Source organism: Seriola aureovittata, chromosome 6 (assembly GCF_021018895.1).
Source record: "Seriola aureovittata isolate HTS-2021-v1 ecotype China chromosome 6, ASM2101889v1, whole genome shotgun sequence".
Lineage (NCBI taxonomy): Eukaryota > Metazoa > Chordata > Actinopteri > Carangiformes > Carangidae > Seriola > Seriola aureovittata.
In genome coordinates, this window is record NC_079369.1 from 18,385,131 (window position 1) to 18,402,079 (window position 16,949).

General features: G+C 39.6%; 1 protein-coding gene across 3 annotated transcripts in view; it reads right to left on the bottom strand.

Moving 5' to 3' along the window:
• The window catches only part of rabgap1l (RAB GTPase activating protein 1-like), a 113,109-nt gene that overhangs the window by 43,762 nt on the left and 52,398 nt on the right, over nucleotides 1–16,949 (bottom strand). For all 3 annotated transcript variants that reach the window (XM_056377940.1, XM_056377938.1, XM_056377939.1), the window contains exon 14: nucleotides 896–1,009. In XM_056377940.1, coding sequence (XP_056233915.1) covers nucleotides 896–1,009 — 114 coding nt within the window. The remainder of the gene's footprint in view (nucleotides 1–895; nucleotides 1,010–16,949) is intronic.

Here is a 16,949-nt window from a genome sequence, read left to right on the forward strand (position 1 = left end):
TCTCAGATATATTTGGCTGTCACCACTACTGACAGTCTATACATAATAACAAGCAATACAATATAAAATGCTGTATTTTAGTGGAATACTGAGGTCAGAATCGTCTTTCAGTAGCTACTCATTCAAACTCAGGCTACATCTCATATGCTCATATCAGCTACTAAATTTTAGCCTCAAGGACATCCCCTCAGGATCAGCCTGGCAGCACGAAGCAGGACTTATCATTAAATTACTGAGAGTCGTTAAAATGATGAATTTACTTCTGCCTCTAAAAACATCCAAATCTAGACTATTCAAACTAGGCCTTCAGAGTTTTACAATCAAAGCAGAGTATTCTGCAACCGAATGGCCTATTTCCTTCCTTAGATTTGATATTCAAAAACCATTTTTGGTGGGTAATCTGAGAGAAATCTGCGAGAAATCTGCCACCTACATAACAGCCACCATGTTTTTCCCGATTAAAAATTGGAAGAAAAGATCAATGACTGTCCACTGAGGGGTGCGTACGTCCGGTATGTCGTGTAGGAAGGGTTCATGTTGATGTCTCAGTAAAGGCGGGCACTGTCAATCATATATTGTAGAGCCAAATTGAAATGCCAAGTAAATTCCTACTGCGCCTTGCCAGACCAAAAAGAGAAGAAAAAAACAACTAATGGCTGGCATCGTAGGGATAGGCACAAAATGTAGTTTTCAAAAATGTTCAGACACAGCATGAAAGAGTTTGCACAGAGATTTGCCTTCTGTTCCATGATGCCACAAAGAAAGTGAGGGAACACAGTATTTTATAATCCGCGGCTGATATGATCAAATTCAGAGTATCTGTATGTTACAGACAGCCAACACTGTTGCTGGATAGATACGCCTCCATAACCTGAAAGTCATGTCTCAGGCTCACCTTGCAGATCTTGTACAGCGAATCCTGTCCATCTCCGTCAGAGTCCTTGAAGTAGTCGTGCGCGGGGAAGGTACGGTGGATGTCCCGGGTGATGACACCTTCCTGGGCTGAGTCCTGCAACACACACAGATTGCACACTAGAGTCATGTGACCAAACTAAAGCCAAATTTAGATAGATTGAGTTGAGTTCTGTTCATGGGTGAAGGAAGTGCAAGTTAAATATAGTTTATTGTTATTTAACTGTTTTTAAGTTGATTCATGAGAAGGAACGAATACATATCTTTTCTGTTTGTAAGTGTTTATATAAGGTGGTAAAAAAAAAAAAAAAAAAAAAAGTCAATGAATTCTTCTTAACTCCTAACCAACCGAATCAATTTACAGCTATGAGACAAATCAACACACTGCTATGTCAGTGTGTTGATTTGTGTCTGTTAGTGTTTGTCCCATTGCTCCTGCAACAGCAACAACACTCCCCAAGCCAGTCAGTCTGCGCTGTCTAATACACAGCTACTGCAGTGTACACACACACACACACACACACACACACACACACACACACACACACACACACACACACACACACACACACAAACATACCAAACAAGGCTGCTTTTTTTCCCCGTGTGCTTCTCAATCTCTCTCTCACACACTCACACTCACACACACACACACACACACACAATCTGCTATTTCCTCCTCACTTTCTATTCTCACATAAACACAGTGAGTTGCACACTGCCGCACACACAGTGCAAACAGTACCGGAGAGAAGACTGGCAGCACAGCATTCTCCAACAACTCACTGTAAGCTGCAGATAAACCAACCCTGAGCCTGACTGGCCTTGATGTGTGTTTGTGTGTGTCAGAGACAGAATGGGAGACCGTGTGCGCGAGTGAGAAATTTCATCTTCCTTGCTCTTTTCCTCTCCTTGTGTCCTGACAATGGAGAGAAAAGAAGTAAGTATGTAGTGTCTCAGAGAGGAAAGGGGGTCTGCGGCACGTTTGTGGAAAACATTGCAGAATTATTATGCTCATACGGTGAAAGGGCAGGAGGTCCCCTATGTTTGCAGAGAATGGGGACTGTGGAATTTTTCCCCCAATCTCTTCTATTGGAATCACTTCAGGAAAGGATCTCTAAATGGCCAGGATGAACAGGAGGAATGATTGTAGCAAGCAAAACCTGTTTCTGTGTACTGTACATGTGAGCTCCTTTGTTTTCATACAGACTTGAAAAACTGTGAAGATATCTTTTAAGAAATGGAGAACCTTCCTAATGTCAAGACAAACGAGACAAACTCAAGCTCAAACATCACTTAGTTTCATATCTTTGAATGACTTTTAATTTAACACTATACGGCTAGTTTGTTGTTTTTCAGAGCTGCAACAATGAGTCAATTAGTTAATCACCTGAAAATTAATCAACAACAATTTTGATAATCAATTAAATGTTTTGAGTCATTGTTTTTGTTTGTTCTTTTTACAGAAAGGTTTCTAAAATTATGTCAATGTCGATATTTGCTGATTTTCTTATTATTCTACTATTTATTTTCAGGTTTTGGAATATTGGTCAGACAAAACAATACATTTAAAAAGACATAATTTACAGCAATTAATTAACTAATAAAAAAAAATAACCTGCAGATTAATCAATAGCGAAAATAATCATTAGTTACAGTCCAGTTGTTCATTTGTAATTCAATTATTTATAATTATTAACTTAAAGTTACATGGTAATTTGTGTACCCTACATTGTTTGTCTTGGTGTAGTTTTGTTTATGTTTGTTGATCAACTTGGCTTTTTCTGTTTGTAAATTGAACTTGGGAATAGTACAATGAATAAAATCGTAAACAATGATAATAAGATAAGAAACCCAGCCACAGCAAATTTTATGACTGAATATTGACTGTATACTAATAACAATAGTAATACCTGTTTTAAAATCACACATTTTTTGTCACATTCTTCTTGAAAAAGTAAGATTGTTCCCAATATATGTGAAGTAATCACAAAAACAATTATACGTGCATTATGTTTCATTAATCAATACTGTAGTATGCCATTACATTCAACAATTAGCTAAATATAATAATGTTTTCCATGTTGCCAGTATCCTGCAATATGCTTGTATGCTATGTATGAGTACAAATATATATATAGTCTAATTGCCTTACATGTATCCAAACCCCACACACACACAAGCACGCACACGCACTCACACACACAAGCACGCACGCACGCACGCACGCACGCACGCACGCACGCAAGCACGCACGCACGCACGCACGCACGCACGCACGCACGCACGCACGCACGCACGCACGCACGCACGCACGCACGCACACACACACACACACACACACACACACACACACACACACACACACACACACACACACACACACCAAAGGTTTTGATAGACGCTGCTGGCACAACTGTGTGTAATGCTTTAATGAGATTTGTAGTGCGGAGGTGGTGTGTGGTTCTGTGTATTATGTGTTGGAAATGGAACTAACAGTTTTACATTGTGTTCCTTCTGTGGCACAAAAAAACAGATGCAGCTCTTCAGGAATGAAGGCAGTGTTGAGTGTTTTTTTTTTCCTTATGTGTTCACGGTTGTCTTCACTTGACAGCGAAACGAATTTCCAAAATGTGACACAAAAAATTGATAAAGCACATTTCAAAGTTTGTCAACATGTTTAAATTTGATGAAGATGGATCATAGGGTATATCTGGATGCCTTGATTTATATGTGGAAAAGGTATTTTTCAAAATACAGTCAGTTCTGACGTATAATTAAGGTAACCTTTCTCTAGGGCTGAAATGCTTATTGATCAATTAGCAGATTAGCAGAGAAATGAACCATCAGTTATCTTGATAATCGATATATTGTATAGATGTAAATGTCGGAAAATTGTGAAAAATGTACCTCAATATCTTTTAAAGCACAACTACAGTTCATAACCCACAGATATGAAGTTTATGATCACATAAGACAAAAAAAAACTGCCCCCAAACAATTGTTCCAAAAAAAATGCTAGTAATTATCAGTTGCCGCCCTACTTACATTAAACCAATACAGTATTAGACAGAAGCTTGAAACACCATATCCACCCTGCATTGATTTGATTTCATCCTCACAAAGTACATGATATTTATGATAACTGAGAAACAGTGGAAACGTTTCTTACAGTTAGTGGATGTTTTCCCACCTTTACTGTTTCTTTGCTCAGTAAAAGAATGTGGGGAGCTGAACGTTTACATTGTGTCGTTTCTTTGTCATTTACAAGAAAATAGAGTGCAGCGGACGACCACACAAAGAAAAGTCCAATCAATTATTCAGTGGGTAAAAACATTACTTTTAAAATAATTATAGCCTTATGATTAATGTATGACTCTTTTTGAGTTCTTTTATCAATAACAAATTCATTTATGACACTGTAATTACCATGGCAACATCAGTGAGGACCACTAAAAATCTGGTTGACAGTGGAAGTTGTAAACACTTTGATTTAATAAACCATGCATGCCTCTACTAATTAACAGCCTCATTACTCAAAAAAACAGCACAAAAAAATGAGGAGAGGACGTCCTCTACCCCGCTTAATCTCCTCCTTCATTCCTTCCGTCTCGTCTTGAGTCCTTTCTACCCCTTCTCTTCAATTTCTCTCTGCATATTTCCTTCTCTTCTCGAATTCCCTACTCCCATCTCCTTTATTCCTCTTCTCATTTATCTCCTTCCCTTGTCTACTTCCATTATTCTCCCCTCTTTTCTATGTCATTTTCTACTGTACCATCTCTTATTCTGCTTTCTCCATTTCCTTTTCTTCTCGGTTATATATTTTCTCCATTTAATTTCCTTCTCTCCCCTTCCCTTTCCCTCCGTTTCCACCTCTCCTCTCCTTCTACCTCCATGTGTCCTAAATAGTTACCTCATCCTCTCTCATTTTCAATACAGAAAGCAAACATACACAGACATTTAAGTCCTAATGGTCTCAGTATTTAGCTTAACAAGACCAGTGTTTTTCTGAGTGATGCTTCTGAGTGATGGTTCACATAGTGTAGAGAGAAATGCTGAAATTTATAATGATTACTAGTTGTATTGTAATGTACCTGTTTTAACTGTTATTATATAAACAGTTATTGGGTTATACTTACTTATTTTTATTAGTTACTTAATATCATTATTGTGGAAATATATGGATGTTGTAAAAGGATAGACCTATCATTATCAGCAAAGGCAAACACTCCAATACTCAGTGTAGAAAGACTAAGTTGTAGCACTTACTTGCAGTTAGTCACTTCACTGTCTCTCTAAGTTGATTTTGTTTTATGGTGGACTGTTACTTAAATTCACTGCAGCTAGCTGATTAGTGTATACGTTTTCTTTCTAACTGCATGCTGGAACATCAGTTATATGCTGCTTACTGGGATGGATGGATATATGGGAGTGTGTGTGTGTGTGTGTGTGTGTGTGTGTGTGTGTGTGTGTAAATGCTGAAGCTGGCAGCTCTTTGATCTCTGCAGGGAGACTGAGGTGCTCAGGAGAAACTGCAGCATCATCAGCAGCATCAGTTCTCAGTCACATTGCCCTAGTTCCACTTCCCAGCTGTACACTGTTAGTACAAACACAAAAAAGAGAGAAATAATCTCAATTCTATACCCTACAGTATGACCGCCGTCTATGAGCAGCCCTACAACAGGCCTGAAAGGTTTGCCTATGTGTTCCTGCTGAAGATTTGTGTGTACAGTGCTGGTTTCAGCTGCAATAATAGATGGCAAACCCTAACCAAGCATCAGAAAGCCAAGAAGCCGACAAGCAGCAGGGTGACCAGGTCAGAGGACACACTGTGTATTTCAGAATCTATAGGCTCCCAAAGTGTTTGCCTCCCTGTCATGACTTGGGCAGGCAGCCCCACACTGTACGGCACCTCCAGTTCATCCTCCTTTTAAGCCAGAGAGAGAGCTGGATGTTGCTGTTGAAAGCTAGAAGCAGAGAGCTCAGCATCGTCACCACTCCCTCCATCATCCAAATGATTTCAGCCTGAATTTTAGGAGAAATGTCTATATATCGCCACCACAGGTGAATCAATGGCAGACACAGACAGAGGGATCCAGGAGGCTGTTAGCGATTTGCTTGTTCCATTTTCAGACATCGGTAAAGACAGGGGATCTGTGGCTGCGATAGACCAGGAGAAGCAGCATCACATCTGAAGAAAAGACTAGGCTATTCTTGACTCCAGGTAATCCTCTTAGTTTCTATGTTGCTCTTTTAGTTGCTGAAAAAGTGGATGGCAGTTTGGGGTATGATGATTTACACAACCAGTAACAGGACTGTTGGATCTTTCCTGATTGGCAAAACCAGTACATGCAAATTTCAGTAAGCTGCGCCACAGGAGTGAGGTGGCAGGCCTGTAGAGCCTGGTAGACTGTGGAGCCTGTGCAAAATAGAACTATATACACATATTCATGAGGGCATGCAGCACAGTCTGTATACATGCACACAAATGTACACTGCTGAATGCATAAAAGCACAGAAATCAGTGCAACCAAGTACGTGCAAACACATAACAACAACTTTTACTCAGACACAAACATAATTATCTGTCAGTTGAAACCATAGAATAATACCCATCTACAAATGCTGGCCCACATACATACACCTTCACCTTTTATCTGTACACAAATGAGCAGGAATGCTATACATCAGCACAGATGACATAATAAATATGGAGGGATTAAAAAGCATTAGCACAAGCGGGGGGGATTACATCAACACTGTCCACCATCATTCTAAATTCAATGTACTGTGTGTGTGTGTGTGTGTGTGTGTGTGTGTGTGTGTGTGTGTGTGTGTGTGTGTGTGTGTGTGTGTGTGTGTGTGTGTGTGTGTGTGTGTGTGTGTGTGTGTGTGTGTGTGTGTGTGTGTGTTCTTCAGTATTGTGTGTACCCATCAGATTTATCCCCTGGTGGCTTTTAAACTGACTGACTGAAGGCAGAAAACAAGACAGGAAAGGAGATGGAAGTAAAGAAAGAAAGAGTGGGAGAGGCAAAGAGCAAGGGTGGGGGTGGGGGTGGGGGTGGGGGTGGGGGGGCGGACAGACAGAGAGGGGAGGGGGGGGACAGAGAGAGATCAAGACAGATAACACAGAGAGAGAGACAGATTGAGACAGAAGTCGAAAAAGAGAGAGATAAAGAGGGGGCAGAGAGATATGTACACAGAGGGGAATGAGAGGCTTCCTCTAATTGTAGCCTGGGGGCTTGTTGGGCAGACAGTCCATTACTCAGACCTCACCAACAGGTAACCTACTTAACACACGCAGCTAAAAATAAAAACTGCTGATGTGTCCAATGTGTCCAAACCTGCACTCCACCTCCACATCCCTCTACCTTAAATAGCATTTCATTTAGAGAGTTGAGAGGGTTTTTTTTTCTCTGCAGAAGAACTGTCTGGAGACACACTATAGCTATACAGGAGCAACAACCTTGTGTCCATAAACTCAAATCAGGTTTATTTATGAATCATTGTTAATTTTTAAATCAGTCACTGCTGGGCTTTACCTACACAATTTGTTAAGCATGTTATGTTTTGTATAAATGCAAAACATTATGAATAACATATAAAACTCGTATGTTTACATCCTGTTTTGAGGTTTTTATTGGACACTACGATTTTTCCATTAAGATCAGTTCTTTCATCAGATTGACATTCATGTGTTTCAAATCAAATTCATTCAAAAAATGTTTTTTTTGTTCCCCCATTTCAGGCATTAGAATGTGCAACAAATGGCTTTATATCTCTGAAATATTTGAAGTTGATTTTTATTTCTAGAGCATATTTTCACAAAAATACCATTCCACATATTTTTTTGGGAAAAAAAAAAAAGGCTAGACCTACAGCAACAGAAGCTGTGTTGAAATAATTTAATCACTGGTCAACTGAAAGGAAATTAACTGTCAAGAAGTTTGATAAATGAGTACAAATTTATGTGAGGATTAGCTGCTTTTTTCTGTTTATAACATTGTACATAAAATATCAGAGTTAGTTGGACAAAATTAGCAATTTGACAATGTTACCTTCGGGCTCAGGGAGATTCTGATAAGATATTTTCACAAGCTCCTCAGACCAAAAGTCTTAACTAACAAGTCGACTTGCAGACAAACATAAATACACACAGTAATGATAAGATAAATTAACTACTTTATGAAGACACTAAACTGAATAAAAACCTTTTAAGTTGTAGCTGTTTTCAGTTCTAGTCACAACATTTGAGATAGAAGACTGTCGTGGCTGAAACAGAACTGCTTCTGCTGCAATACTAGTAGAGCAAAGCAGTAAAAGGGCAGATGCTTAATGGGGGATATTTTAAATGTTAACCACTGCCTTGGGAACTGTGCCCCAATTTATATTAAGTTTGAAGGCAATACAAGTGAACACCTGTCATTTTATGATAAAAACAATTCATTCAGAGGCGGCTACAGCTGAGTTGACACCGGAGTTGTTCCATGTCAAGTGTGCTCCTGCAGCAAACAGTTTAATTCCTCTGTCCACTTATTGTTTGCCTTGCTGGCTATTAGGCTCTGTTAGCTTCCCCATGTCTCCATAAGGAGGAAAGACAAAACCAGGGACCTTTAGGACCACTGATCACTTATCTGAGGCAAGCTGACATTAATGACTAGTGACCTTGGTTAAGTCTAGTCATGCTGTCCCACTGCAAGTCAGCTCGACTGGTCAAGTTTTTACAGTGAACGAATACCATGCTGTATCTACACGTCTGTCCCTAAATAGTGGAAAAGAGACCAGACATTTGCACTTCAAGGCACCAATGATAACTTCTTTTCACTTGTTATAATTAGTGCATAAAAAACACTGAAAGGAGCTATCATAGATATATTGTTTCCAAGGAGAAATAATACACAGTGTGGATTCTTTATTTGACAAATGTAAAAAATAAATGTTTTTTGATTAATCTGATAGCAGCTTCCAACAGCTATGCAGATGAACTGGGCAGCACCACAGTGGGGTTTCCATTGTTCAAGTTGCTCAGGAAAATGTGGGCTTGTGTTGAGGGGAGATGAGAGGATCTCAGTGACCCACTGAGTCAGACATTTGACACCAAGGACAGTTAAATTCACCAAGCATATATTGAGGCTAAAGTCATTTTTAAAGCATGACACAAGTTGGGAACAAAATGGATTAAATTCAGAAACACTTATGTCTGCTTCACAGCACAAGGTCAATATGTCAACATTTAGCTTTAGAGGTATGAGTCAGTCTGTCCATCATCAGCACTGAATCCTGTCAAAAATGTCCTTGAGCAACATAATCAACCACCTACCTGCTCTCTCATTCTCACTCTCTCAGGATTTAAGTGGTAGTTAAATGCTTAAAATGTAAAAATGTAAATGTACAATCTTAGAAGCAGCTCCATCTCCTTATTAAACTGTTCTGAAGAAAGCAGTGAGCTCTTAACTTACCCATCTCTTCTGACAGTGATGTAACTACAGGGTGTGGAAGGGGCCCACGGGTGCTGGCTTGTGAGGCCCTCGATAGAGAGGCAGCCAGGCTGTACTAAACCGGTGAAGCGGGAGGCGAGGTACGCCGGCTTCAGACAGCTGAACACTTAGAGCCCACTAAGTCCAGAAGTGACAGCCCAGCCAATCAGAGATGATGCTCCTATAGCATTAATCCTCTGGAGCCAACCATGAAGACAGATTGCTGGATACAAAGTCAAACTGTGTAGGAAATAATTACAGAGGGAGCACAGCTAGACAGAAAAACCTAAATGTTTTACTTAACGACTCCAGCAACTGCCAGTTGTGAGCGAATCAGTGACCACGGGATAAAACAACCCAGTCTGTAGCTGGAAAACAATGACTCGGTGACAAACAAAACGTCCATCTGAATTTGAGAGTGTGATTGTTCACACACCAGACTGCCACAGTTTTTTCTACCATATAAAGACATTTCTAAAATATACCAGAAAACATTCCCTGTATTCTAGGAGAGTCACCCTCTCCTAGAATACAGGGAATGTTTTCTGGTATATTTTTAGAAACGTCTTTATGGGAGATTTTGTCATACTGTAAGGCAGCCCTTCGAGATCTCTGGAGTTATCAGATTATCATGAGCAATGCTGTAAATTAATGGCCTTTTCAAATTTTTATTATTTTTTCATCAATGTGATGAATAACAATGATATTTTAGGTCTAGACTTACTGGATTAACCCAAAAGAGACATGTTTGACTGGTTACTTTATCTGGTCATTTTAATCATCCACTGACTTTCCAGAAAATGTAAAATATCACGACTCATTATAGTGATATAAAATGACAACTTCCATATCGTCTATCCCTTCTTTATTATTTGAAACATTTAAATAGTCCCAATTTACAGTATCTGACGGGAGAAGTACGCTACACACAAGGTTAGGTCAAAGTACGAATAAGCATGGTGAGAAGTTACAAAGGATCGTACCATGAAAATGGCATTCCAGCATTGCTCGCTGTGACAAGATGAATACTATATTTAGTCCAGTATATCTCCGGACAACCACAAACAAACACCACTGAATCCATTTAGCTGGGCTCAAGCTGAAATCCTTTATCTAGAATATTCTCAACAATGGGAGGCTGCATCACCCTGCTGGTGTGTGAAGTGTGAGAGCTGAAGGAGGAGGGATGAGAGGGTCACAACAGCGTTAAAGCAGCACAGGTTTTGGGATTGCAGCTAACTGTGAGACAACATATTGAATAAACATTTTTTTCCGTTTTATCCCATTCAAATATAACTATCCAATGTTTCTTCCCTGAATCTTACTGTTGTCCAGGTAAAACACAATACTAAAGCCAATGAGAGAAATCATTTGTGTTACTCATATCAATATACTGTTAAACCGCTTTATTGATCCTATTCTCAGTCAAAAGTTTCACAAGGGTTTCTCCCCCTTCTCAGTTGGTGGATCAACTGAATAAATTCAATTCACTTTGACACCAGTGTCTCTGATAGGAATGAGGAAACAAAAGCAAGTACTGTGCCATCTGAGCCTGGCTTCAGCTTGTGTGGGGAGTGGTGCATTATGGGCCATGTTAGAGAACAGAGGCTGTGATGAACCCAGCAGCATGGTGTGTTAAAGAGCACGTCTGTAGCAGGGCTGCACCCTGGAGCTCCTCCAGGTGAGAGTCCACGTGAATTCTTGGTATCAAAACTGGTTGGAAAAATATTCTGCTTCAGTGTTTGATTGCCTTTAGAGAGTGAAGATAATGTATATTCTGATTTGGTGCTATACAAATAAAATTGAATTGAATTGAATCGAAGAGGCATCTTCCTCAGGCGATGTTATTATGAAAGAACAAGAAAGCAACAAGCCACAAGGGAAACATGAACCAAACTCTACCCTGCTGCTGCGAGCCTCTGAGCAAGGCTTTTAAACATCACCTGCTATAGTGTCACAGCCTAGTTGCAGTAAAGACTGGTTAGTCTGTGTGGTTTCCCTTTGTTGACCAGTGGAACTGCGTGGCTATGAAGATTGATGCTGTTAGGGGGGAAATGTGTGCTCAGCAAACCTCTCCTTTTAATAAATAAGTAAATATGAAATGCTTTCTGTGCAATTTAAAGGTCTGCCATTAATTTTAACTGAGGCACCTACTGGCTTCCTTAAGAAAATAAAGGGTTGAGGAACACCCACTGGGCAGAATAAGGTACAAACTGTATCTTACTTGTTAGTAGGTCAACTCAATAAGCCACGAATAACAACTCGTAACGTAGTTTGAACTAGGACCAAACAATTAATCGAAATACTGTCAAAATCACAAAATGGCCAAGTGCAATATCCAACTGAAAATGAATTTTTTGCAAAATGCTTTTTTTTGATAAAGGCAAAATGAGTAACAACATACCATAAATGAAGCATTGTGGTGTTAAAGAGATACCCCAGCCTATAAATCATTTTCTCCAGACATAAGGGAACATCCTTTTGGTACAAGACCCAACAAAAATCATATCATCATTTTTACATTTTTTTCGGTGAAAATTAAATACGAAATTATACATTCCAATTGAAATCACTCATATTGCAATATCTCCCAAAATTATCGCAATATGGTTTGTTTTTTTTTGCATATTGTTCAGCTCTAGTTTGAACTGTGCCACTGTCAAAAACATCAGATCAAACTTTAAACTTCCACCTCAGTGAGAGTTTGTAGCTCTGAGGCCTGAGAAACACGACCGGGTCCTGGGATTAAAACAGTCATTTTTAAAAACTCCCAAAATGCCACATTAATGAAAATATTTGGGTCCAACACTGAAAAATGCCTTGGTCCTATTTTGCTTTAGATTCCAAAGAAAGGTGCTAATTCTAAAAGTATGTCAGGCAAGAAACCACAGACTGTATTATAACTTCAAAGTCTTGCCTCTAGTCATAACACTGTCAGGCAGCCGGGTGTAATAATGACACCACCCCCTCTGCTGACACACCTGGCTCCCCCAAACACTCCTCATTTCTCTTCATTTCAGTGAGACACAGTGAGATAATCTATTGGTGTGATATTCAGAGGACGGCAGCCCAGTAATTAAAAACCAGCTCCCCCTGAGGCCTTTGTCCTTGGTTGCTGGCGAGGAAGTTTCTGGAGGCTTCCCTGGAGGTTTGTGGGGGGGGGGGGGGGGGGGGGCAACAGCTGGCCCGCCTGGCAGATTGCAAATTCATCTGTCTCTGTATCGCTGCCGTGGCATTTTAATGGTCCGGCTGGTTCTGCATTTCAATTAGCCGAGTTAGAAGTGCAGACACAGTGTTCAGGCAGAAAGCAAAAAGGCGAAATTTCTAAATTTGCTTACGCTGAAATTGGTGACAAGCAAACATGTTGGAGAAAACACTTGACACAACAGAGAGCTGAGGGGCAACAAAGCTGTTACTCAGATTAGAGCTTCTGGTTAACATCTTTCTTTACTTCTCTTTATAAATGAATGAAGTATAGCTAAAATTAGGAAATCCACTGATTAAGGCCTTAAAGTGTCTTGATCCTGTCATCAGTTGTCTAGTCAGCTAGATGCTAAAATACCAATCAAGGCACAAGATACCTCTACAACACTCACTACCTTACTGGAAGTTTTACAGTTTTAGTTTTTAGAAAGTTGGTCAGACCAAAAAAGCAATTTGAAGACATTGATTTGGGATCTGGGGAATCATGATGGCCTTTTTTCACCATTTGTCTGGGATTTTATAGACAGAAAATTAAACAATTACAAAAAAACAAAACAAAACAGATACATCAATAAGGATTCAATGATGATGAGTCATTAGTTGCAGCCCTAAAATTAAGATTCATATAGCTCATGGAAGCCTCTTTTCCTCGTTGGGAAAACAAGATGACAAAAACCTTTTTCTTTACATTACTGGTTGAATTCTTTCCACAAGTTGACAAAGTGAAACACTACCTGATCTTACTTGGCAATTTGTAGAGCAAGGCTTTGCCCCTGTGTCTGCATTTGACACCTTCCAATGACTTCTGTAGCATCAATGCCACCGTATCTTGTAATGTGGTGTACCTGACAGTATTTTTAGGATATATATTAGTATTATGCTGTAGCCAAAGTGCAGCACCCTTTGAAATGTTGGGTTCCTTTGCAAAATGATTTTTTTTTTAAAAAAGAAAAAGAAAAGCTATTGTATTGAACTAGTCACAAAAACTAACTTATGTGAAAAACATGACAATGTTCCTGAATGCATTTGGGAGGGAGCAATTTGGTGCTGGAGCACGCACGCACGCACACACGCACACACGCACAAACACACAGAGCATCATTGAGCGAGGTCAGCGAATAAAGTGCATCCCTCCAGGTATCTGACATTTTCTGTGTGTTGTGGTTTTTCCTGGAGGATATGAGTCCCTGTTATGTGGGTACAGAAGACCCCAAGGGATGATAAAGGTGGAGTGGAGGGTCAGTGGGTCCATGAGAGAAGGCGGAGAGAGCTAAGTGTGGATGTGTATGAAGTTATGTGACTTCTTGTGTCTGCATGTGTAGATGGGTCTGTGTCGTTCAATTCACTTGTTACTTGTGTAAAAGAAACCGCCTGATACGACACATACACACAACTAACACACATGATTTTAGACTTCCTTTACTGCCTCCATTTTCCTTCCCCTGCATCTTCAAAATAAAAGCGTACGCAAATGAATAATGAAGAGATTGCTATTTTGGAGCCAACGTTAACATCCATTTTAATTACACCCTATTTATAATCTTCAAATAAAGTCGCTGAAACCTTGTTGCTCTCCTCAGATTCATGGTTACCATAGTGACACAGTGCCTCTTAAGTCCTGACGTTCAGTTTGGAAGATCCAGAGAGACAATGCAGACACTCAACTGTAACCAGGGATGTGGTACTGGATAGTTGGCAGTCTTATCAACGATTACATACACAGACTGACAGGGAGAGTGCAGCTAACAAGAAACTAAGTACTAAACATTTTGTGGACAATATGCTAGTGACTGAATTTCAGCTTATTTTGTATGCAACTAAAGAATAAGTGTAAAATCTCCATTCTAGCATTATACTTCTCCGTACACTGTGACTCATTCTTTATGAAAATGATCCCAAAATATTAATTTCTAGTATTAATTTCAAATTCACTTATATCTGTGCAGTGTATCTAATGTGATCACTAGTTTGGACAAACAAAAGCAACACTGGGGTTGTTGCAGATTTAACAGCTAACAGTTACCAGCTTCCTTGTAATTTCAGGGACTGGTACACTGATAAGCAAATCACTTTACGGCGGATGAACAGCAGTCACACCAATATACAGACCGCACATACATGCATCAGAGGCATGAAGTAAATACAACAATGTGTCGCGTGTACACAGACAGCATAGTGAAGGCAGCACATTAGCAGCGTCAATTTCAGTCCTCCATCATTACCTTCAGAGGATGGGCCAGCATTTTGGCACCACAAAGAGCCTAATGCACAATCACTGCATTACGGACAAAATGAACATAAGCTTTAAGCAGAAAAACATGCTCCGGGTCACAGCAACGATTGTATAACACAAATAAAATATAGCGCTGTTACGTGGCCTGTGTAGACAGACCACCTGATATGATATCAAATTCAGATAAAATGCCCTGTCCAGTTATGGTGAGCCTGTGGAGTAGATAGCCATGTGTTTTTGTTTTTTTTCCCCTCATTCTGATGTTTGATGTGAGCATGAACAGAAGCCCCTTACCTGTATATGCATGATTTTATGCACTGCTTCCACATGATTGGCTGATTAAATAATTGCATGAATAAGCAGGTTTACAGGTGTTCCTCATAAAGTGCTCGTTAAGTGTATAATGTCATATAATACACTAGGTACTGTCAGGATTATTTTCTGATCAACACTAGTTGTACAGATAAGACTGCTGGTGGAAACAGCTGGCTTCAGCCCAATGTAAGTTATTTAAGTTTGATGTGGTTTGATGCGGGCACATAGGTAGGTATAGCTGAATTCTCAAAAAGTCAAAGAACACTGCTTTTTCAAGGTAAAAAAAAGTCTATAACATGGTTACATGATTAAAATAAAGAGCAATGTTTTGACTGTCTTAGTGTTGATTAATTAAGTTACTGACTAAATGATAGTGAGAGAGATTCAAATGACACATGAGCCCAGCAAACACCACATACAGCTGCATTTTATTATCATTATTATTATTTCATTCATTCCCCTCCTCTTGTCCTGACAAGTGTAGCCAGGCTAAATGCCACAGAGGAAGAACTCGCCATATCAGTGATGGCCTGAGGCAAACTGCTGGACCATCACTACTAAATAACTGCCTAACACAGCCAGGCCTAGTGTGCTACTGTGGGAAACACTGCCTCAGGATAGAGGGAGAGAAAGGAAGAGCGAAAGAGGGGAGGTAGGAGGAGGGAGGAAATATGCTAAGGAGCCAAGGGGGTAATTTGACTGTCTTATGGTATTTAATTCAGCTAAAATGCCCTGAGAGAAAATTAGAGAAGCTGGCTGTACATCTGCTGGCAGAGCTTCAGTACCTGAGGTCTGCAGGGAGGTTAAGAGTAAAAAACATGTTTGTCCTCTACTGTCTGTCAAGGTGCTTGTCTTTGTCCTCTATGTATGAACAGCTAGAGCAAGAATACTAGTGCAAATTATGCCAAATCAAATTAAAAAAAGGATGAATAGAAAAGAAAAAAAGAAAAATTGTACATGTTCCTTTAGTGGTGCATTGAGGAAAGTGGATTGAAGCAGCTCCAAAGCCAATACTTTAATGAGCTCCATTCAGTCACAATAAAATCCCTTTTCGAACTGGAGAAAGAATGTCTGCAGTTCAAAGTACCAGCTGTGGTGAGCTCAGTTGTCTAACAGTGTTGACCATGGAAAAGAGGAATGGTGGCATTCAATCACTGTCTGAGACGCACAGAAAAAGACCTGAAACTTAAGGATTCCGTTCCACACATAAAAGTGTAAAATTTGACCCTTTTATAAACACTGACTTATTTCATTCATCATTACTTTGATATGGGTTAACTGTTAGAAATTACTCAGAATATTAAAACAACACCAAGTGAATTTGTTTTGGTTTTCAGACAGCAGGAAGACTGACCAACACTAGCTGGCATGAATGAGCAATAACAGCTTTTGAAAGACTTTTAATTCCTAATTTTGCTTATTTGCTTTCATGTAGTTGATAAAAACCCATGTTGGACGTCTGTTTTTACACTGATATACTTTTCAGTTAACAACTTCTGCCTCAATAAATAATGTAGATAAAAGTTCTATTATATTTAGTTGCGGTAAGTTCTATGTTGATTTATAGTTTCATATCCTGTATATCATGATTTGGATCACTCAATGATGATTATTATGACGTATTTCCTGTACATTTACTGCTGTTGAATTATTCAGTGCCTCTGATCATGAGGCATGGAGAGATTGGAAAGGTGAAGGAGAGAGGCGCTGCAGTAGATCACTGCCGGCAGTTTATCAATCACAGATTTAATGATCATTATAGTTGTTAAAGTGAATCAATAACTGGCTGCTCAGTTCAGCTCCCAATG